The sequence below is a fragment of the Eptatretus burgeri genome, chromosome 5 (genome assembly GCF_056783735.1).
Source record: "Eptatretus burgeri isolate ZD-2024b chromosome 5, Ebu_testis_v1, whole genome shotgun sequence".
NCBI classification, from domain to species: domain Eukaryota; kingdom Metazoa; phylum Chordata; class Myxini; order Myxiniformes; family Myxinidae; genus Eptatretus; species Eptatretus burgeri.
In genome coordinates this window covers 119,251,134-119,275,640 of record NC_140965.1, presented here as the reverse complement: position 1 = coordinate 119,275,640, position 24,507 = coordinate 119,251,134, and the positions used below count along the sequence as shown (strand labels likewise).

Sequence of the window (24,507 nt, the reverse complement as noted above, 5' to 3'; positions counted from 1 at the left end):
GATATTAGTTTCACCATAAAATATCTCAAGTAGATGTGGCTCTGAGCCAGCCTCAACTTTACCACCAACCAAAGAGCATTTATACTCACTGTGCTCTCTTCTTATCTCTGTGCTTCAAGCGAATCAAATCTCGTATTGCTGATTCTTCATAGTTGTGTCCACATTTTTTGTTCTTTACCGGCTGTTTTATGGTAACCTGGGGTGATAAAATGAGTACAATCAGGATACAGCTGATGGATTAAAGTGTATATATATATATATATATATATATATATATATATATATATATATATATATATATATATATATATATATATATATATATATATATTTTGTTCCAATTGAAACAGCTAATTGGTCTGAAAAATATCAGCCAGGCTCGACAATCTAAGATGATTATGGAAAAAACGATCAAATGTTGGATAAGCAATTGAACAGTGACCTCTTGCCAATTATAATCCATCAATTTGAATGGGCCACCACTCTTGACAATTATACAAGAGTTGTTCAAGATTGATGTGGATCTTTTATTCAAAATGTTTTTTTTTAACTCAAGGAATGTTCACTGAAACATCATCTATTTTTCAAGGTATTGCCTTTGCTGTACATACATACATACATACTGGTCCCACCGATGAGGTGACTCCCTGATTCCATCTGCGTACAAATCATTGGAACAGGTATGCAACCAAATTTGGAAACAAATGATGAAGACAAGCTTCATGATGATGCCACTACATTATATGTGTACAGCAAAGTAGGGAGGTCGCGCTAACAAGTGCAGAATAAAGAACCATGCTGAATGATCAAGTGTTACGTTCCAGGATGTTTCTAACAGTCGTGAAGAAGTCAGGAATTTAACTCCACATTTTATACAAAAGATGAGATTTTGCGGGAGCAGAAAAACCGAGGACAGATTGCGGACAATTTGGAACAGGTTTGTGATGAACAATTTGAGGGTGGAATAAAAACGTATTTTATTACAGTCCCAACAATATTTTCTAGTTAACAATCCCAAGTGAACCACCGAAGGTCTGATCGAGTTTCACTGAAGAAAATATGGAATTGCAGTGAGAAAATCCTTAGAAAACTTTACTTGAGTCAAATTTTCAAAACAAAAAGTAAAGATCTTAACAAAGTCAGGTCAGGTCAGGTATGGGAGCATGTGCCAGAACAGCACGTCGCTGCGTCCACTTTCCGCCGGTACTCCAGGGGCCTCCGTCTGGCCATCCTCCAGGCAGATGCCAGGCCCATCCCCATCTCCTTGAGATGATGGTCAACCTGTTGCAACCATGAGGCACGTGGTCGACCCACTGGCCTCCTCCACTCATGAGACTCCCTCGCTGAGAGAATCTGGTGAGCAGGATCAGAGTCAGGAAAACGAGCCACATGTCCATACAGCCGCAACTGACGCTCACGGACTATGCAGGTAACAAATCTCATCCGAGTCTCTCTCAGCAACCGCTTGTTGAACACAAAATCCGACCAGCGATAGCCAAGGATTCTCCGAAGAGACCTGGTACCAAAGGAATTAAGTCTCCGTCTCAGATCGTTGGTCAGAGTCCAAGTCTCGCACCCATAGAGCAAGACTGGAAGTACCAAGGACCTGAAGACTCGGACTTTCGTCCTCCCGCACAGGTACCGGCAGCGCCACACCCCATGATCCAGTGAATCCATGACTCCCCAGGCCAGACCCAGACGTCTATTGACCTCTGACTCGCAGCCAGCAGAGACATGAATATCACTGCCAAGGTAAGTGAATCTCTCCACGACCTCAACATCCTCACCACAAACAGTTGTGTTGTGTTGTGTAACAGTAACAAAGTTGTGTATGCCAATTTATCGGATACATGCATGTTGAGGATGTTAAGTAACATTGATGGTGGGTTTTATTCTTCTTTGTTTTTAACATACAATGTCGAGGCTCGAATGAGAGCAAAGACACAGAACGTATAACAAGGGGAACAGGAGACAAGAAGGGTAGGAGAGGGAAGCAGAAAACAGTGGGTAATAGACACGAGATCTGTGGACGGGAGAGGGATGGGGCGGGGAACACAGGGTATACAAGATGGACACGACAGGGAACTTTTGGGAAGGAAAGCAGGGAATTTGAAGGAAGTATAGGAGTTATAATTAATGTATAGGAGTGTTTTTATCTTTGCCGGTGGTCTTGGGGGTGGGGTTAGGGGAGGGACGCAAATTCTCCATGTAAATGTGTACTATGTAATGTAGCGCCCCCTCTAGGTGCAGGAGGGTATTACAAGTATCAACCATTTACAGTGCAGCATTACAGTCCCCGCATTTTCCAGTGTCGTGAGGTGTTTTGAATTATAAGCAGAAGGTATGTTTTTGCTTCATGCACGTTACCCAGGTTATTTGCTTTTCCTATATAGGGCTGTCACTTATCGATACACCACCCAAATAAAGGTATGCGTCAGAGGAATGTGTTGCATGCTTGGAACAAGACCACCCATAGGGCAGGTACTCTGCTACTTATGATACATTACAGAGAACCACAGATGTGAAAGAGGATGTAGAAACATTTTAAAAGGGTAGAGAAGGGAGGCGTAAGGTGAGAAGCAAAAGGAATGAAGTTTTTTTTTTGTTTTCTTAAAGATTAGGGAAGTTTAGGTAAAGGAAAGGTTGAAGAAAAACAATCATGACGAAGTATGGTGAATGTGGATCGACTAAAGTAGAGGGAAGATGGTAGATCGGCGCAAGTTAGAGGAAGAGGAAGAGAGGGAAGAGAAACCACGTGATTAGGGGAGGTGTCAGGTGAGAAGTGAAAATATGTATTAAAAAAAGAAAATCCTTTTTTAAGATTAGGCAACATTAGATCACAGAAAGGTTGAAGAAAAAAAAAATGTGAAGGTGTGTGGTGAATGTGGGTCGGCAAAAGAGGAAGGAGGAAGAAAAGTCGGAAGAGGAGGTCACGTGGTTACGTGGGGTGTTAGGTGAGAAGGGAAAAGGTAACGTTTTTTGTATTTTTTTACATTTTAAGACATGAAACAGAAGGATAGAAGGAGGGTGGTGGGAAAAGTGGAGAAAATAAAAACTGATGGTAATAAGGAGAAAATACAAATAAAAACAATCGTGCACAATGGCGGGAAGACGGGTAGGCCTCAGGGAAACCTAATATGACAAGACTGACAAAACTCAAGAAATAGCACAAATTTCGAAACAAAACCAAACTAGGAACACACAGTAAATACAGAGGCAACAAAATAAAGTCAAAAGGCGAAAAAGGACACTACAGGGACTTTCAGGAACGGTAACAGTACTCTTTCCTCTCCTTCGTAAAAACCTTTCTCTAAATATGCCACATAGAAAATGTAAAACTAAGATTTCTTCATCTGGGTTCTGGGCATCTCATAATTTATATTATGTTGAAAAAAGAAAACCCACACATCGATTGTTTAATTGGAAGACATTGAGAGTGAGTACAGGAAAGCATTCAACATCCCAATCTGACAATGACAGGAAGTGAAGTCAACCTTTAGCGGTCACATCATTACCTCTGCACTAGTTCAGCTTATATTTCAGTTGTGGAACATCACCATTACTGCAACCAAATCTTCAATCCTCCACTTTCAATGCATCAGATCTTCCGTTCAGACTCATGGTTTGAATAAAACCCATGCACTTTTACATTCATGAGTTAAGAAACTAGAGAGTTCATAGAACACCTCACCCTAAAGTCTTGAGGAAATAATAATTTTTAAAAAGGACATGGGAAGGTTCCGTTTAAACTCTTCCTTTGTGTTTCCAAGCACGGTCTATATTTCTTATGAGCTGCGGTTTTATCCGAATCTTATTGTCCCCCAACACTGAGAGCACAAGCGACTTGGTCGAGATAGCGCAAAATGGTGTTTACTGGCATTGATGGACAGTCTTTAAACCACCTTATTTAACACGTTAAATTAGTTTACTGTGCCTGCTGTTTGTGTCCTTTACAACGTTCGTAAAAACAATAAGTTTCCTGTTTGAAATGATTTTCAATTTAGTTTGACTGCCACACAGACAGAGTAAAAAAACGTATATATCTTGCTCCTCTCTGCGTATGCATGCTCAAGATGAGATTTGTGCTTGGGAATTTGCCAAATTCAGAGCTAAAGTACTGCTAAACTGCAAGTTATTGTTCCAACTCATGCCCAAAATAAAATATTCAATTTAAATCAAGTATTTCCTCCATTATAAACTGACGACTGTAGACAGACAAGGTTGGATAAGAACAAAGACAGACGGACAAAGTGAACCAATTGCTTAACCCGCTTTTCACTTCACATACATGGGCTTATAACAACACACCGGACAAATGGTGCATGTGATTTAAACCTGGGATTCTAGCTACATGAGCTCAATACTCAAAGATAATTGCCAAACATGCCAAAACAGCTGAATTACCAAAAGCTTGAATTGATTACTGGTCTTGTGAAATGAGGCATCATTACCTGTGTGATTGGACAGGTGAAAGCCCGTTGCTTTTTTAAAATTGCAACATCCTCGTTATTGTCCTCCTTTTCCGCATGTACTCCCACTGGAAAACAGGAGACAATATTTTTCTGTCCAAAACAAGGCATTTTAAGAATACATTGACAAGGGCTATCTATTACACAAGCAATGAGGAAATAATATGACAACCAATTCCCAATTTGTGCCCCCCCCCAACCCTTTACTCATAGCTCTTTTCCCCACCCCACCCCCCCAACCCTTTCGCTCTTCACTTTCTCGTGCTTCCCCCTCTTTTCCTTAATCAGACTTTATTCCTCTCACAATACATATATAACAAGTGATGCCAGGCACAACAAATCCCACCCATTTAAGGCATAAAGTTATTTTGGGGATCAAATTTTAATTTGATAGATCCTTAACCTGAATATTGATTATAAGGAATAGAATAAGGAATATTTTAGTCTTAGTTTGAAGTCAATTAAACCATCTTTGAGGAAGTTATGACCGTAAAATGATTTTGACCTTTCAAGGCCACGTAAGGTCAAAGGTCATGGTGTCAAATGAAAGCCAATAAAGGACTTGATATATGTCTTCCATAGTAAACACGCATATTCCTAACCTTTTTTGATTGATAATGGAAAATATGTAATTTTGACCGATGACCATGACCCCCAAAACTTCGGACCCTACCGATCTTCACAAATATGCATTTTTCACTCTTGGAATGGGTAGGATTATAAGTGACAAATAGAATAAGGTTCACCATAAGCTTAGTTTGAAGTAAATCAGATCATTTTTGACGAAGTTATGAGCGAAAAACAATTGTGATATTTTCGTGACCTTGACCTATGATCCAATTGGAGCCAAAAGTTAATGGGGTCATCCAAGGTTCATTGCCCACCTGTGGATTAAATTCGATAGTGTTTGCTAAAGCTGTTTTGCCGTAAAGTTGCTAACAGAGAGACAGACAAACAAACAGACAAACAAGCAGTCATAGACTGGTATTATGAAATCGTCAACTTGACCTCTGACCTTGTTTAATAAAAGCTGTCTCTAGAGAAGGTAGCGACGCAAACCAGAAGTTTCTACGATGATGCTGCACCAAACCATCAAAAATCGAATGTTTGACCTCACTGTGACCTTGACCTTTGACTGATTTTGACCAAAATCTAATCAGCACCAGCCATCACCCTCCTGAATCACGTGGTGTAATTTGACATTGGTAGCTTCTTCCGTTCTCGAGTTATCGTGCCTACAAACAAACACACACACACAGACAAACAAACACACAAGCAGATGACGGAAGTCATCAATATACTTACGAAATCTTTAGATTTCTTAAGTAACAAACCGGAAGATTACAATATCCCGCTCCCTCCCTCCAGGGGGCGGGATAATAAATAGATGGCACTCAACGATTATATCCTACTTCACCACAAATGAAAAAAAATTCAAATTCATGTTCATCTAATTGTGAAGGCAATTTAATGGTTTTGACATATATATATACATATATATATATATATATATATATATATATATATATATATATATATATATATATATATATATATATATATATATATATATATATATATATATATATATATATATATATGAAGACCACAAGGGGAAAACTGGTGATGTCACTTTTTATAAATTTCAGGGTTATTGCACCTGCCAATAGTTGGCAACATAAGGTTTCCTCTCACAATATTACTTTAAGAAATAACCAGGGGTGTCACATAATTTATATGGTATAAAGTTGAGCCATGCAATGAAAAAACAAGTGTTGTCAAAGCTGAACAAGTAGAAACCCAGAGTTGTCAGTACTTTACTCCTGGTTATCTCCCTTTCATTCATGTTAACTGCTCCACCATAATATTCAGAGTTGAGAAACTAAAAAATGAAAGGTTGTAAAACTTTCACAGCATAAACTCTGAGCACTACAATAGCCTATTTGGTCATATCATGGATCTATTATTTTTGATCACAGGTTTTGTGTTCTGCAAAGTATTAGAATTAAAGTTTTCACTCAGATAAGATTGGCTTTCTGCGTCATTCATGTTAACTGTTCATTCATAATGTTCAGAGTTGAGAAACTAAGTTCTAGAAGGTTGTAAAACTATCACAGCATAAACTCTGAGCACGACAATGGCCTATTTGGTTATATCATGGGCTCCGGAGGTGGTGCAGATCATGGTTCAAGCCTGGTCAAACCTTTGTGACTTTTATGGGACCCACGCCGTGGCTTAATGGTTAGCGCGTCTGAGTACCCATCTTCATTCGATGTACCCACTGCCCAATCAACCTGCTTAGGTATATGAGGGAGTCACATGAGGTGACTTCGGCTATCGCGGGGGTGGTTTATCCTTGGTTTCCTCCCGGTTTTCCATCATATTAAGTAGTACGGAGTAAGAAATAGAGAATCCGTCGTCATATAAGCGAAATACCCTTGAGTATGGCGTTGAACACCAATCAAACAAAAAAAACAATGACCGTTTAATGTTGAAAAAAATAATCTGTGATCACCAAAGTCATGTAATGTATGCTAATAACCAACAAGCATGAAATTGCTGCACATCCTGGGTTAAAATTGCATGGCAATTATTAAACAAGGGAATAACCAGTGATGTCAGTTTGCAACATTGATTCGTTCTTTGCTCTTAAATTAAATAACACAGAAGCTGGGCAAATGCTACATGCTTAATTTGATCGGCCAATGATCACTCTTTCTTTTACTGGAAAAGAAATCTATATGACAGTTATAAAACAGTCCACCAAAGTCTTGAAACTTTATTTTTCAGTTTCTTCAAAATTGACTTATCCTGACATCTCTGGTTTTCCCCTTGTGGTATTATATATATATATATATATATATATATATATATATATATATATATATATATATATATATATATATATATATATATATATATATATATATATTTGTTGCGAATTCGCGCCCGCCGGCGTGCTTACGGCCACGTAACTCGGATCGCGGCACGTCACCCACCGGACGGACAATTCATTCGTGACCCTCCGGGAACTATCGCCCGGAGCCAGTCACGGGTGGGCCTTTCGACCTCACCACAATCGTGCCAATCGGCCACCCACGTAGGATAGGGTTGTTCGCCAAACTCGACCGACCTAAAGGCCCAGTCACACCTTGATGTTTTAGCCAACGTACGCCGATTTTTCAAAATTTTTTCTAAAACGCTGGCACACGTTGAATACGTTATGGGTAAGTTTTGATAACATTGAGAGCACGCTGAAAAACACTGCCATACGTCGTTGTACGCTGGCTTTAAACGTTGTACTTTTCGGTTGTTCTCAAATTTTTGCATGCTTGAAATTTCACGACGTATGCCGGCGTATGCCGGCGTATGACTCACACGTTCCGCTACGCTGGCCACAAGTTGTATGCACGGCCTGCGATCGTTGACAGACGTCAACATATGCTACTTGTAAGTTAATCATAAGTTGAGACACGCCGAGGTAATGTTTAGCGTACCCGAAACTTATTTATAACCTATGATTAACGTGTTGTTGGCTCGTTACGCAATCGTTGCCACATGTCGACAGACGTTACTTTTAAGTTACTCATAGGCTGAAAGACGTCGGTATAATAGATCGTCCTTGCGTCAGCGTCCACGGCCACGGCCAGGACACTTATTTGCAGCATTCTTCAAACTTTTCTTCGGCATGACAAGGATGTTCACACTTCGATGTCCAGCTTGGCTATGATTCCAATCGTCAATTGGCAGCGTCTATTTAAAATAGTCGAGTTTGAGCATTTTAACACGTTCAGAAGAAACGCTTCAAATTTCCAAACCCCAGCGTCAAAAAACAAAGGCGAGTGACAGCAATTTAAATCGTTCATTGTAAACAATGAAAATAGCTGAGTGGTACCGTTTAAAAGTAGTTGAGTGTAAAAAAAAATCCAATTGTTGAGCGCAAGCGTCTACTTTCAATAGTGGAGATGCAGCCATTTAAATCGTTGAGTGGCAGCCTATGAATAGCAAACCCCACGTCTCCGACAAAGATAAACTGCCGCATGATATGGATAAGTTAGGCTATCGTTGGGCATAGTTTGTGAACGCCGGCTACACGATAATTATTCGTTGGTATACCGTATCTATAAGTTATCGAAGCGCTGTATGCACATTATTAGTTCATTGTGCATTTGTCCAACCCGTTATGAATAGACCTAAATCGTAAAAACAAGCCATAGCTCATTGTTGAAAAAGCCCGATAAAAAATTAGCCGCGAAGAACTTCGAACAATGGTGCAAAGATGTCTCCTACCCATGGACACGCGGACGCAAGGAGGATCCATCATAACCCACACCCTCCCTCTCACACTCACCGACTACTGCCAACATGAACAAACTACTACTAATACTAATACTGATACTAATACTGTTACTGCTGACATGGACATCGACTCAAAAAGGACTCGAAAACACTGTTGGGTTCCCCTTTTATGAACACAATTTTTATATACCAATTCCCAAAATCGCTGGGAACACGTCTTTATATGGCAGTTGTAAGTTAGAAATACGTTCATTTATTTTTTTTGTCGACCGGAAGACGTCAATGGAATACGTCTACATACGTCAATGTGTGTTGGGACTACGTAAAGAATTGGTTCAAAACACGTCAAACACAAGTTAGAAATAAGTTTCGCTTAAAAAAGATATTACCGCGACGTGTTTCGACTTATGAGTAGCTTATAAGTAGCCTTTGTGGACGTGTGTAAGCGTCCGCATATCGTGTGTACAACATCCCCATCGCATGCGGAACGTGTGTCATACGCCAAGTACGTCGTAAAATTTTGAACATGTTTAAAATTTCTTGACGTACTCTACTTACTACGACGTATGATAGCGTACTTTAGCGTTCTACTCACGTATACCAAACTTACTCATACCGTATTTGACGTGCCCCAATGTTTTAGACACATTTTTCTTCGGTCGGCATACGCTGGCAAGATCGCCAAGGTGTGACTGCGATGTTGACACTTCCATTTCTACGGCAGTTATGATTCGAATCGTTGTGTGTCAGCCTTTTAATAGGCTACGTCACGATATCGTCGGCGATGCGTGCAACGCGCTATGCCTAAGTTAGACTATCGTTGGGCATAGGTTGTGTAGGCCGACAACAGGTTCAGCATTCGTTGGTATAAGTTATCTATAACACAACGAAACGTTCTGTGTCCGTTACTAATGCGTTATACATAAGACCAAGTCGCTATGAATACGTCTGAATCTTTAAAAAAAACATCAAAAGTTCAACGTAAGCCAGCGTTTTACATAAATTTTAATACGTTGCCATCGCTGGCTAAAACGTCAAGGTGTGACTGGGCCTTAAGTACCCACGCGGATGGTAAACCGGGCGATCGTACCTCGCCGCAGGTCGACTCCGGACACGAGCGCTTGGGCGGCCTGTTCTGTACTATCGGGATAACCGAGCGGTGTTATCGTCAACCTCGACGGTTCAGATTATTTACCAGGCGTTTTGCACCCACTACGAACCCTTTACATGAAGCAGGATGGAGAGTCAATTAAAAGGAAAAGACGAAGCGAAACGGGAAAACAGTTCACACAATGCACATTTATTTCCCGGCACACGGAAAGCACGTATATACAGCCATACAGTCAAAATGCACATAAAGCCACCAAAACAATAAAAGCAACAACGACACAGAGTTAATACTGACTACGCGCACACACGGCAACACATACAGTTCTACTTCGCAGACGGCGCCAACACACATTTACACAAAGGCAAAGGAAAGAAGCCACCCTCATAGACAAGGAGGCAGACAGGCCTGTAGGCCAAATGTGCGCGTGACCTGGAGGAGCGGCCAGGTCCGCGAGGCCGGGTGGGTCTTACCCGCGTCCTCGTGACGCGTTGGCAGGAGAGCCACAAATGTGGCCGCGCAGCTGTGCCCCGACTCCGTGCTCCTTGGCGGGTTTCGTTGGCACGACGTGTGGGGTGGGGGGGGGGGGAACGGGGCCCCCTCTTGCACTATCTCAGCGTGGGGGAAAGGGAGATTGTTGATGCCCTGGGGGAGGGGAGTGGCTGGCTCGCTTGGGTCCCGCGACGAGCGATCCCACACCGTGACCTCGTCGCCGACCGCTGTCCTCTTGCCTCAGACCCGAGCTCCCTTGCATGCAGTTCCACCGCTCTCCCTCGCCCGCCTCTCTCTGCAACTCTTCTCTGTTCCACACTCTCCTCACCCGACTCCCCCGATCACCGACTCTTCCACTGTCAATTTGCCTTGCGCTCGCATTTTTATAGGCGGGCAGGAGAAGCCAAGATGCAAATTTTAGGGTCAGAATGACCTCGGGGGCAAAGCCACGCTCCCCCATTGGTAGGAGGAAACGGGGGCGTGAACCTCCCCTGATCCTAGAATTTGCATATGACTTCACACACACGCGCCTGGAGGCGGGGCCAAGCCGCCCGCGCTCGCTAATTGGACAGAGAAGTGGGCGTGTAGCGTTTTTGATCCGAATTTTCCCTCGGAAAGGTCGCCATTTGCGCTTGCGGCTCCATGCGTTCGACACCAAATCGCCGAACGGGCCCGAGACAGCCCGACGTTCAGTGTTCACAGGTGGTGCGGGAATGGCCGTAGAAGGAGAGAGGTGAAGGTGGTGGAGGGTTTTCGGTGGCGAGGGTTGATGGTTATGGTGCCGTTGGGAATGGCGGTGATGCGATGTTTGCGGGATTGAATTGTGAAGGTAAAGGTCGTGGCTGTTGGCGTTGTTGTTGTTGTCTGAGGGTTGGAGCGTGGTTGTAGTTGGTGACGATGGCTGGCGTGGTGGTTAAGGTGGTTGTGTGATGGCGGTTGAGACGTGGTTGGTTCAAAATAAAGATAGAACAGAAAAAAATGGCTAACTCAAAGCGTCGCAGCCCGGATGAATCACATAAATTCCCTCTATACAACGGGTTTGGGCTAACTACACATGTACTTAGAGATATCTCACCTACGGGTCCTGAATGGTGGTTTGCAAATTTTCACAGCCATAACAATATATATATATATATATATATATATATATATATATATATATATATATATATATATATATATATATATATATATATATATATATGTATATATATATATATATATATATATATATACACACACACACATACATACATACAAACCGGACGATTACAATATCCCGCTCCCTCCCTCCGGGGGGGTGTGATAATAAATAGATGGCACTCAATGATTATATCCGACCACCACAAATGAAAAAAAAAAAATTCATGTTCATCTGATTGTGAAAGCAATTTAATGGTTTTAACAATATTATATATATATATATATATATATATATATATATATATATATATATATATATATATATATATATATATATATATATATATATATATATATTGTTGTGGTTGACCAAATTAGCAAACCACCATTTAGGTCCCTTAGGTGAGATATCTCGGTAAGTATATGTGTAGTTAGGCCCAAACCCGTTGCCTAGAGGGAATAAATGTCATTCATGAGGGCTGCGACTCTTCAGGATAGCTGTTTTTCTTTTACTATCTTTATTTTGGACCAACCGCCATTATTACCACCACCAACCACGTCTCAACAGCCATCACAACAACCACCAACCACAACGCCGCTTCACCACAACCGCCACGACCTTTACAACTCGCCACCATCGCATCACCGTCATCTCGCGCCACTCGTGGGCACCGATGCTGGACTCGTGTAGGGCGCGGTTTGGCCCCGCCTCCAGGGCGTTGGAGGGCGGTCGCTATATGCAAATTCATGGATCAAAATGCATTCACGCCCACTTTTCCTCGGGCCAATGGGGAGCGAGGTGAAAGGTCGGAGGCAGAGGGTCAAAGATGAAAGAGCGAAGCCACGGGGCTTATAAAAACGACTGCGTTCGTCAGAAGAGGGCGGTTCGCAGGAGGAAGAGTTCGGAGTTGGAAGTGGAGAAGAGAGCAGTTCGCAGTTGGCAGTTCGCAGTTGGGAGTTCGCGGAGTCGGAGTGAAGAGGACGGAGCTGTGGAGAGGCGGCGGCGGCGAAGGCGGTTGAGGGGGTGCTCGCGTCGGATTCGGGGAACTGCGGAGGGAGAGGCCGGCGGCGCGACCGAGGTCGTGGTGGAGACGCTCGTCGCGGGACCCGAGATTTTGTGAAATCCTCCTTTCCCCGAGCATCAGCAACCCCCTCCTGTTTCCCCCCGCGCTGAGATAGTGCGACAAAAGGGGGCCCCCTTCCCACCCCCTACCAGACACTGTCCGCGAGGCCCGCGGAGTTGAGGCACCACCGCCACTTCGCGTCTCATCATCAGACGGGTAGGCCCGACACGGTCTCGGCCCCAGGCCCGCCTACCCCCCTCATCCTGGAGGGTGGTTCTCTTTTCTTTTGCTTTGGGAATATGTGTTGTCAGCGCCGTCTGTGAAGTAAAATTGTATAAGTGTTGCCGAGTGCCCCGTAGTCGGATAGATCTGCATTGTCGCATTTGCTTTTTGTCTTCTTCTTTTCCATGTGCTTTTGGTGGAATTGTATACGTGTGCTTTCCGTTCATCGCGAAATAAATGTGCTTATTATTGAACTGTTTTCCCGCTTCGCTTCGTCATTTCTTTCATTGAATCCCCATCTTGCTTCACGTAAAGGGTTGGTCGTGGGCAAAGACGCCCGATAATTAATCGAACCGTCGAGGCCGACGAATAACACCGCTCGGTTATCCCGATAGTACGGAACGGGTCGCTTAAGTGGCCCGTGTCCGAAGTCGACCTGCGGCGAGGTGCGATCGCCCGGTCTACCCTCCGTGTGGGTACTTAGGTTGGTCGAATTTGGCGAGCAAATTTTGCTCGCGAGCAAATTTTGCTCGCGAGCTCGCGAGCAAAGATTTGGCAAATCGAATTTGGAGGGAGAGTGAGGGCCTTGACCGACGTTCCACAACATGATCAAGGATGGTTGTGGATGCCTTTTCCATAACTCTCCAGGGACCCTAAATGAACCTGATTTTTTGCACAACAAAGTGGCAGCAACATGGGGCAAGTCATTCTTTACTAAATACAAAGATAACATATTTACACAAGTGCATGATATTCCGAATAATTGACACGACATGAAACCAGAAGTACTAAACCTATCTTCCCCTATGTGCCACAACACACAAAACCACTTGCATGACTCAGGCAGTGCTCAAAGGATATGCCAGTGTCAGGTGAGACTGTGACCACAGCAGAACACATCAAGCAAGAGAAAATGGCCATAGCGATGAAGGTCACCGGTGGGACGAAGTAGGATGAATGGTCGGCAGGATCATACCGCAGCAGAGCTTTTACCAATCCCAGCCCCATGTCTTTGCATACAATTCTACAAAAACCCTCATCTGCTCACCCTTCCAAAGTTCTTGCACCTGTCCACCACCTGCATTAATTTGTTCTCTTTCTCTCTCAATTATGGAACAGTCTCCCTGGATCCATTGTCTCGTCCTCATTTCCATGTTTCAAATTTGTTTCCCACCATGATCTGATGCGCTCACCAACTTCCCATTGGGACCATACTCTGTGCAGAGCATTGGTGCTGCCTACACAGTCTCCTTGGCTTTTGGGCACAATCCTGGATGGGTCACCACTCCGACACAGTATACCAGCATGCTGGCACTCATTTTGCCAACCTCGGAAGGATGACAGGCCGAGTTATCCCCACCTGGTATTAATTCAACAGCTGAGTGGGATTTTAACTCAGGACCCAAGGATCCCAAGCCTGCCACCCTTACCATTCAGCCAAAACCAGGCATGTTGCACCTCCTGCACCAACCTTGCACCTCCTCAATCTCTTATACAGATGCAGATTCTTTCCCGTTCCATTCCTCTCCGGGCCATTGTTCCGCCTTTCCTCCTGGTTTACCCCCACCGCCAACCGCACCCCACTCCACCATGGTCTTTGGTAATCTGTAATCCTGCTTCCAATTGTCGTTTACCTTCTCCACCAGCCTTGACCCTCTAATATAAATCTTGACATATAACTAGTTATATCACATGAGAAGATAAAAATACACCTGCAAGGAGAGTATCCTTACAAACAAACCTTCTTCTCTCATGGTTTGTAGCTGTTCCAAATAGTGCAAGTAGATAGGATGTGATTTCATGTCTTCCTCGGATAGAGACTCCACATCTCTCAAGCACTCGTTAAACTTGCTCACTGGGTTGAATTGGTCTGTTTCCTGCAGAGTCTGAATCTGAAGATTACAACATAAAGTTTCCTTTACTACATAAGGATTTCATCTACAAAGTCAACCATATAAACTATTTGTATCATGACTCAAACAGGCCATACTCTGGACAAAAAGGCTTTGGTACATATTGGCTTCTATATTTTATAAACAAGATGGTAGACCATAAGTGATAATGCTTAAAAGCTGTCAAATGGTTGGGACGAACTACAGGTCAAGTGTTTATTCGCGTTTAATCTGTAAAGGGTTTCAGTCATTTCAGTTTAGTCCCTCGCTTCATGCCTCCCATGCACAGTGGGATTGGGTACAATTTGGAAGAGAACGGTGCACTTTGCAGTGTGCAAAAGGCAGAAGTATCAAGAAGAAGGAAATATGTCCAAGAATGAAATGAAAAATTCACAAGTCTGGAGACGGCGATGGTTCACGAGCAATGAACACGGTTCGCCTTTTCTATTTTTTGACCTTCGAGGGGATGCCACGGGCAAACTGGCGGGAATCTGGAAAAACGTAAATGATGAAAGTTGTAGTAATCGAAGAGCACGACAAATTGACCACGAATTGCGAAATCCTAAACGTAGTTCGCCTTTATTATGTTTTTTTTTTATGGCGGGAATCGGGAAAACGTAAATGATGAAAGTTGTAGTACTCGAAGAGCACTACTTGCATAGCAACTTTCATTTGAAACATTTGAAAACCCGAGGAGGTCGATGCCCAATTTATTGATTTTTTTGGACATTTTCTAAGTTCGTAACCTTGTGACGAAAATGAAAAATCGAGCTCCGTGGGGTTATGCAGGTGCCATTGGGCTAACCAAATACCAAAACCCCTGCCAGATTCGACAAACCCCCTCGAAGAAGATGTAACTTGAAACCGGCTACCCCCTAAAAACACATGTTTTTGGGGCGTGGCTCTGCCCATAATGGGCGCAGACGCCCATTCTCAGGAAGACACAACTAGATAATGATATAAACCTCCCACCCAAATTTTATCAGGATCGGATCAAAACCCACGGAGCTATGCTTGGGACAGACAGACACACACATAATGAATATAGTGGTCACTTACTGACTCGTGAACCAATACATACATCATTCTTTACTTCCTCCAATGCCTCAATGTAACGGTTTACTGTAGTTGAAACCAAGGCTTGTGTAAGCATTGCAGATTCCATCTGTTTAATCCTGGAAGGGTCGACTGTTGTAAAACAAACAGTGAAACATTAAAAGAAAATAAAAAAACGGAATGAAAACAAAACACTGCAATGTTGAGTTAAGGATAAAATAAATAAAACTAACCATATTACTTCATACAAAGAATGACAAAGAAAATGTAAGAAAAGAACAGTTTGAAAAACCAGGGCTGTGAAGACGCCTCTTCTCAATGTCGATAAAATGCATAAACAATGTATGACATGACCGCTGGTTGGACACCAATCTGAGTTATAGGAACTCACGCAAGGGGCGCAAACAGGTCAGGATTATAACCCATCACATTGCAATTGTAAAAAACCAAATTATGGCACTCAAATGGCTGGATTGCCCTTAAGACGCAAGTAATTGATCCTGGTGAGCGTTAATTTACCCGACAGAGCTGGTTTAGAAATCGATAATTTACCCGACAGATCGCCAAAACAGGTTCCTATTATAGGCCAGTTGCCAGGTTGAGTACCTTGTTGTTGTGAGAAGTGTATAGTTTTTTGATTGTTTCATACTCGCATGGGTCTATAGGAAAAATTTAGCTTGGTTGCTGGAGTGGAAACCTTGGGAAACTCTGATAATTTGTATAAATGGAAGATGGCCACCACAGATGGAGGTGAGGAATCAATTTCTGAGGTCAGTTGTGTGGTTTGGGGTCAACTGTCAAGTTCAATGTCATTTTTGGACTATTGAGGGGTTTAAAACTTTTTGACCCCTGCATCAACTGCAGATCACTCCGACTCGATAGTTGATGAGCGATCCCATTGTTCTAATCTCACCTCTTCTTCTTTTCAGAGAAACATACGATGGCTGACTCAAGGTGTCTTCTTCCGGTTTGTTCCGGAGGTGGAGAAGAAACCAAATTCACTGAGATTGGGATCGAGAAGCTCATCTCGTGCGCCAAATCCTGTGGAGATGGGGACCTGCAGCCTAAGCTACAGAACATTATTGATGTTGGTGGAGATACGGCAAGCATAGCCTGCCACAAAGGTTGCTACTGTACTTGTACATCAAAAGAGAAAATTGAGAGAGTGAGAAAGTCACAGAAAAGAAAGGCTGAAGATGAGGGTGCAAGGACAACTACAAGGTCTCGTACTAAGGTAGCTGACAAAGGTGTGTTTGAGTACAAACGTGATTGTATGTTCTGTAGCGAGGAATGTTTACCCATTGATGATAGACACCCAGAAAGATGGGACCGCGTTCGTGAGTGTATGACCAAAGAACGTTTTGACACAGAACGTAACCCACTCCCAACTATGAAAGATATGCTCCTTGATGTTGCTGAGCAGCGTAATGATGATGTCACTAAAGGGTCAAGTTACACCTTGCTTTTGTTTCTGATCTACCTTCTGCTGAGTGCAAGTACCACGTCCGCTGCTATAACAGTTTCACGAAAGTCCCCACATATGCTAATTTGCCAACTGGTAGTGCAGGTGTAAATGCTCTGAAGGAAGTCATTGAGTACATGAATCGAGATAGGTCCAGAATATGGAATAGTGTTGAAATGCATTCCCTGTACTCGGATCTAGGTGGCAAGCTCGCTCGATGTGACATGTTTAACAAGTTGACTGACTGCATGAGTAAGGATGTTATCGTTGTTCGGGTAGATGGCTGTGCTACCATTGTTGGTTTCTGTGAGTCCGTTGCTAAAAGTCTCAAGATAGTTAGGGGAGACGATATGGATGAGAGGAGCATTGCTTCCGTGGTGAGGCAGACCAAGCATGAGGCACGGTCGGTCAAGGACAACAGTGCCATTTACGACCTATCAGATTTACACAGGCCAACACAATCAAGGCGACTAGCCCAAGTTTGTTGAAGTTGGTTTCAGACCTGGTCTCCAGTGGTAAAGTGACCAAGAAATCTCTGAGCCTGAGCCAGTCAATTCAGAATCACGTTACAGGTACCAGAAATCAGACAACATTAGGACTGGCCGTCAAACTGTTGCACCGGCACGGCAGTTCTGAACTTCTCAAACTCCTTCATGAGCATGGCTTCACGACCTTGTACGATGAGGCCCTGAGATTCCGAAAATCGGCCGCTCGTCTACGAGGTGACAAGGCACAGGTTCTCCACCAGTTCATGGGGTTGTCTAGAACCGTTGGCGTCATCTTCGCGTGGTTTGACAACTTCGATCTGCAGGTATTCACACCCAATGGTCGACGCACTACCAATGTCCTCTCACATAAATTCCAGCAACCTCATCCGGCAGGTATGCTGGAGTATGGCCACGCTAAGCCAGGGATGCAGACCATACTCGCAAAAATTTGCTGACCAGCAGGCTCCACCTGAACTTGACATCACGAAATAAAAGATGGCACCCCAGTTCCAGCAACCTCCGATCAGCCCCCAGGACCCCAAGATCTCATGGATGTAGTGCGGTGCAGGTGTGCGGCACTGAACGCTGCAGCTGTCACCATGGAAAGATATCATGCACTGTGTACTGCGCTTGTGTTTGTAGTGACGCATGCTTCAACCCGTTCAAGACAGGAGACGAAGACCAAGATGAAGTTGAAGAGGAAGGAGAAGCAGATGTGGAAGATGATGAGGAAACTGAACATCTTGATCTTGCATTCGGCTCTGCTGATGAATGGGAGTGATCGCCGTTAATGAATAAACGCTTGACTACCATCGCTCTGAAAATTTCATGATTATATTATTTCATTTTTGGCCGAAAATGACCTTGAACTTGACCTGAATTTATCCCCGGATCACAAAATTGACCTCAGAAATCGATTCCTCGGGTCAAAATTATACGGAAAAGAGGTATCACATGTGATTATAAGTTAATTGGTTGAAAAGTTATATCCCACCCCCGTCCGTGGTGGCCATCTTGGATTTATGCAAATTAGCGGAGTTCCCCAAGGTTGCCGCTCCGGCAACCAAGCCAAATTTTCTCTATAGACCCATGTGAGTATGAAACCATAAAAAAAAACAATACACTTCTCATTACAACAAGGTTGATTACAGAACATATACGGGTGGCAAACGGACTATTATGCTCAGAGAGATATTCACCAGTACTAAGCAGCCGAAACGTTCATTTAGAAGTGACGTGGTTTATTATGCAGATGTGGCTTCGCAAACAAGGCGCCACGGGAGGAAGAGATAAAAACGGTGAATAAAAACGTTTTTATAGAAAGAGAATAAAAACAGCTTGGTGAAACGATGTTTGTTGTGAAGTTGTGTGATTGTAGATGCATGTGTAAACATGTTGTCCACCTCAGGTTACGGCATGGGGAGGCAAACATTGAACCGGCTCAAATGCCTTTGTCACCCACTCCTGTAATAACACCACCTGCATCTGAACCTGAGGTGTTTCCTCATGAAAGTTTTTCACCCATCAGTGTACCTGAACTTCCTGACCCTGAACTTATTGAGAAACCCACAGCAGTTGCAAGCAAGGACAGCCCTTCACTCGCCCTTAGAAGATCAGCTCGTGTAAGCCTCCTGAGCGTCTTGATTTGTTAAAAAAAAAAAAAAACAGAAAATAATAATAATAAATAAGTAAAAGGGGGGAAGATGAGATGTATCAGTAGTTGATGATAATGCATCCACATGTGGGTGCACCAGGGTGTGGTTAAGCAGTCATGTGACCCGCCCATGCTGTGCCAGAATTAAACCTGTTGTTCCCACTTCAGAGCCTTCGTCCCTGTATATCGAGTACATTACATGGAAGAGTTAAAGATGCCACGGTATCTTTCTAAAAATCGAACCTACAGTATTGTGTGCCAGAATCACGGATCTGCTCCACCTGTACGTGTTTCCCTGTACATACTGCATGACAGATTCACCTTTAACGAATCTGCGGCCTCAAAGTCGCCGTTATACTCAATTCGGCACCACAAAACACATTCATTAATTAGATGACGTAATACACCTTGTGAACCACGATGGGGGTGGACAAGAAAAGCGTTTTATAACCGAAACAAAACCAAACCTGAGGAGATTTTTAAACCGAAACAAAACCAAACCTGAGGAGATTTTTAAACCGAAACAAAACCAAACCTGAGGAGATTTATAAACCGAAACAAAACCAAACCTGAGATTTTTAAACCGAAACAAAACCAAAACCTGAGGAGATTTTTAAACCGAAACAAAACCAAGCATGGAGATTTTAAAACTGAAACAAAACCAAACCTGAGGAGATTTTTAAACCGAACCAAAACCAAACCTGAGGAGATTTTTAAACTGAAACAAAACCAAAACCTGAGGAGATTTTTAAACTGAAACAAAACCAAAACCCGAGATTTTTAAACTGAAACAAAACCAAACCTGAGGAGATTTATAAACCGAAACAAAACCAAAACCTGAGGAGATTTTTAAACTGAAACAAAACCAAAACCTGAGGAGATTTTTAAACTGAAACAAAACCAAAACCTGAGGAGATTTTTAAACTGAAACAAAACCAAACCTGAGGAGATTTTTAAACCGAAACAAAACCAAAACCTGAGGAGATTTTTAAACTGAAACAAAACCAAACCTGAGGAGATTTATAAACCGAAACAAAACCAAAACCCGAGGAGATTTTTAAACTGAAACAAAACCAAAACCTGAGGAAATTTATAAACCGAAACAAAACCAAAACCTGAGGAGATTTTTAAACTGAAACAAAACCAAAACCCGAGATTTTTAAACTGAAACAAAACCAAAACCTGAGGAGATTTTTAAACTGAAACAAAACCAAACCTGAGGAGATTTATAAACCGAAACAAAACCAAAACCTGAGATTTTTAAACTGAAACAAAACCAAAACCTGAGGAGATTTTTAAACCGAAACAAAACCAAAACCTGAGGAGATTTTAAAACCGAAACAAAACCAAAACCTGAGATTTTTAAACCGAAACAAAACCAAAACCTGAGGAGATTTATAAACCGAAACAAAACCAAACCTGAGGAGATTTTTAAACTGAAACAAAACCAAACCAGAGAAGATTTTTAAACCGAAACAAAACCAAACCTGAGGAGATTTTTAAACTGAAACAAAACCAAACGCGAGAAGATTTTTAAACCAAAACAAAACCAAACGCGAGAAGATTTTTAAACCGAAACAAAACCAAACGAGAGAAGATTTTTAAACCGAAACAAAACCAAACCTGAGTTTTATAAACCGAAACAAAACCAAACCTGAGGAGATTTATAAACCGAAACAAAACCAAACCTGAGGAGATTTTTAAACCGAAACAAAACCAAACCTGAGGAGATTTTTAAACCGAAACAAAACCAAACCTGAGGAGATTTTTAAACCGAAAGAAAACCAAACCTGAGGAGATTTTTAAACCGAAAGAAAACCAAACCTGAGGAGATTTTTAAACCGAAAGAAAACCAAACCTGAGGAGATTTTTAAACCGAAAGAAAACCAAACCTGAGGAGATTTTTAAACCGAAAGAAAACCAAACCTGAGGAGATTTTTAAACCGAAAGAAAACCAAACCTGAGGAGATTTTTAAACCGAAAGAAAACCAAACCTGAGGAGATTTTTAAACCGAAACAAAACCAAACCTGAGGAGATTTTTAAACCGAAACAAAACCAAACCTGAGGAGATTTTTAAACCGAAACAAAACCAAACCTGAGGAGATTTTTAAACCGAAACAAAACCAAACCTGGAGATTTATAAACCGAAACAAATTCAAACCTGAGGAGATTTTTTAACCGAAACAAAACCAAACCTGGAGATTTATAAACCGAAACAAATTCAAACCTGAGGAGATTTTTTAACCGAAACAAAACCAAACCTGAGGAGATTTTTAAACCGAAACAAAACCAAAACCTGAGATTTTAAAACCGAAACAAAACCAAAACCTGAGATTTTTAAACCGAAACAAAACCAAAACCTGAGGAGATTTATAAACCGAAACAAAACCAAACCTGAGGAGATTTTTAAACTGAAACAAAACCAAACCAGAGAAGATTTTTAAACCGAAACAAAACCAAACCTGAGGAGATTTTTAAACTGAAACAAAACCAAACGCGAGAAGATTTTTAAACCAAAACAAAACCAAACGCGAGAAGATTTTTAAACCGAAACAAAACCAAACGAGAGAAGATTTTTAAACCGAAACAAAACCAAACCTGAGTTTTATAAACCGAAACAAAACCAAACCTGAGGAGATTTATAAACCGAAACAAAACCAAACCTGAGGAGATTTTTAAACCGAAACAAAACCAAACCTGAGGAGATTTTTAAACCGAAACAAAACCAAACCTGAGGAGATTTTTAAACCGAAAGAAAACCAAACCTGAGGAGATTTTTAAACCGAAAGAAAACCAAACCTGAGGAGATTTTTAAACCGAAAGAAAACCAAACCCGAGGAGATTTTTAAACCGAAAGAAAACCAAACCCGAGGAGATTTTTAAACCGAAAGAAAACCAAACCTGAGGAGATTTTTAAACCGAAAGAAAACCAAACCTGAGGAGATTTTTAAACCGAAAGAAAACCAAACCTGAGGAGATTTTTAAACCGAAACAAAACCAAACCTGAGATTTTTAAACCGAAACAAAACCAAACCTGAGGAGATTTTTAAACCGAAACAAAACCAAACCTGAGGAGATTTTTAAACCGAAACAAAACCAAACCTGGAGATTTATAAACCGAAACAAAACCAAACCTGAGGAGATTTTTTAACCGAAACAAAACCAAACCTGGAGATTTATAAACCGAAACAAATTCAAACCTGAGGAGATTTTTTAACCGAAACAAAACCAAACCTGAGGAGATTTTTAAACCGAAACAAAACCAAACCTGGAGATTTATAAACCGAAACAAATTCAAACCTGAGGAGATTTTTTAACCGAAACAAAACCAAACCTGGAGATTTATAAACCGAAACAAATTCAAACCTGAGGAGATTTTTTAACCGAACCAAAACCAAGCCTGATATTTTTAAACCGAAACAAATTCAAACCTGAGGAGATTTTTTTAACCGAAACAAAACCAAACCTGGAGATTTATAAACCGAAACAAATTCAAACCTGAGGAGATTTTTTAACCGAAACAAAACCAAACCTGGAGATTTATAAACCGAAACAAAACCAAAACCTGAGGAGATTTTTTAACCGAAACAAAACCAAACCTGGAGATTTATAAACCGAAACAAATTCAAACCTGAGGAGATTTTTTAACCGAACCAAAACCAAGCCTGATATTTTTAAACCGAAACAAAACGTGTTGGTGTAGTGTCGTGTCGTGTCGTGTCGTGCGGTTGTGGAAGCACAAACCGTTATACTCGATGAAATCCAGGGTCACGCTGGTCAGGGTCTCGGTCATATGTTCCGAATCACGTTGATATTCCCGTAATGAGGACAAAGCGTCGTCTTCGATCGTCGATTGCGTTGAACCCGCCATTCCGTGCAATCTCCACTCAGTTTGAAGTCCTTTTTACTTCTGCGTGGAGGCTTCACTTAATGTAAGTCAGGTTTTGAAAGTAAACAGGTTCCGTACAACTTTTCACTTGTATAACTCCATTGGTGCTCTTCCAGAGCCCAATGTCTGAAAAAGGCAACAAACCGGAATTACCGTCTGAAACACAACCGCGAACTACATTGCCGTGGACAGGAAAGTAGCACAAGAAAACACAAAACCAATTTCGCCATCAAACCTGCGCAAGCTCGAAATCAACATCACATGAACTCAATCTATCACGAAATCATGGGTGAGGAGTGGAGGAGAGTGGATGGGTGAGGGATGGAGGAGAGTGGATGGGTGAGGGATGGAGGATAGTGTATGGTTGAGGAGTGGAGGACAGTGGATGGGTGATGAGTGGAAGATAGTGGATGGGTGAGGGATGGAGGTAAGTGGATGGGTGAGGAGTGGAGGAGAGTGGATGGGTGAGGAGTGGATGGGTGAGGAGTGGAGGAGAGTGGATGGGTGAGGGATGGAGGAGAGTGGATGGGTGAGGGATGGAGGAGAGTGGATGGGTGAGGGATGGAGGAGAGTGGATGGGTGAGGAGTGGAGGAGAGTGGATGGGTGAGGAGTGGAGGAGAGTGGATGGGTGAGGAGTGGAGGATAGTGGATGGGTGATGAGTGGAGGAGAGTGGATGGGTGAGGAGTGGAGAAGAGTGTATGGGTGATGAGTGGAGGAGAGTGGATGGGTGAGGAGCGGAGGAGAGTGGATGGGTGAGGAGTGGAGGAGAGTGGATGGGTGAGGAGTGGAGGAGAGTGGATGGGTGAGGAGTGAAGGAGAGTGGATGGGTGATGAGTGGAGGAGAGTGGATCGGTGAGAGATGGAGGAGAATGGATGGGTGAAGGGTGGAGGAGAGTGGATGGGTGATGAGTGGAGGAGAGTGGATGGGTGATGAGTGGAGGAGTGGATCCATGAGAGATGGAGGAGAGTGAATGGGTGAAGGGTGGAGGAGAGTGGATGGGTGATGAGTGGAGGAGAGTGGATGGGTGATGAGTGGAGGAGTGGAAACATGAGAGATGGAGGAGAGTAAATGGGAGAAGGGTGGAGGATAGTTGATTGGTGAGGAGTGGATGGGTGAGGAGTGGATGGGTGATGAGTGGAGGAGAGTGGATGGGTGAGGAGTGGAGGATAGTGGATGGGTGAGGAGTGGAGGAGAGTGGATGGGTGAGGGATGGAGGAGAGTGGATGTGTTAGGGGTGGAGGGGAGTGGATCGGTGAGGGATGGAG

The 24,507-nt window shown here is 42.6% G+C and overlaps 1 protein-coding gene across 1 annotated transcript in view; it reads right to left on the bottom strand.

The window, feature by feature from the left end:
* The window catches only part of NSMCE2 (NSE2 SUMO ligase component of SMC5/6 complex), a 23,771-nt gene extending 371 nt beyond the window's left edge, over positions 1-23,400 (bottom strand). Inside the window, exons 1-5 of the mRNA XM_085883497.1 lie at positions 23,095-23,400; positions 15,771-15,877; positions 14,539-14,689; positions 4,452-4,537; positions 90-196 (exon numbers count right to left, since the gene is read on the bottom strand). Of these exons, the coding sequence (XP_085739623.1) occupies positions 90-196; positions 4,452-4,537; positions 14,539-14,689; positions 15,771-15,877; positions 23,095-23,221 (578 nt within the window). The 5' untranslated portion in view covers positions 23,222-23,400. The remainder of the gene's footprint in view (positions 1-89; positions 197-4,451; positions 4,538-14,538; positions 14,690-15,770; positions 15,878-23,094) is intronic.
* Between the last annotated feature and the right edge of the window lie 1,107 nt (positions 23,401-24,507).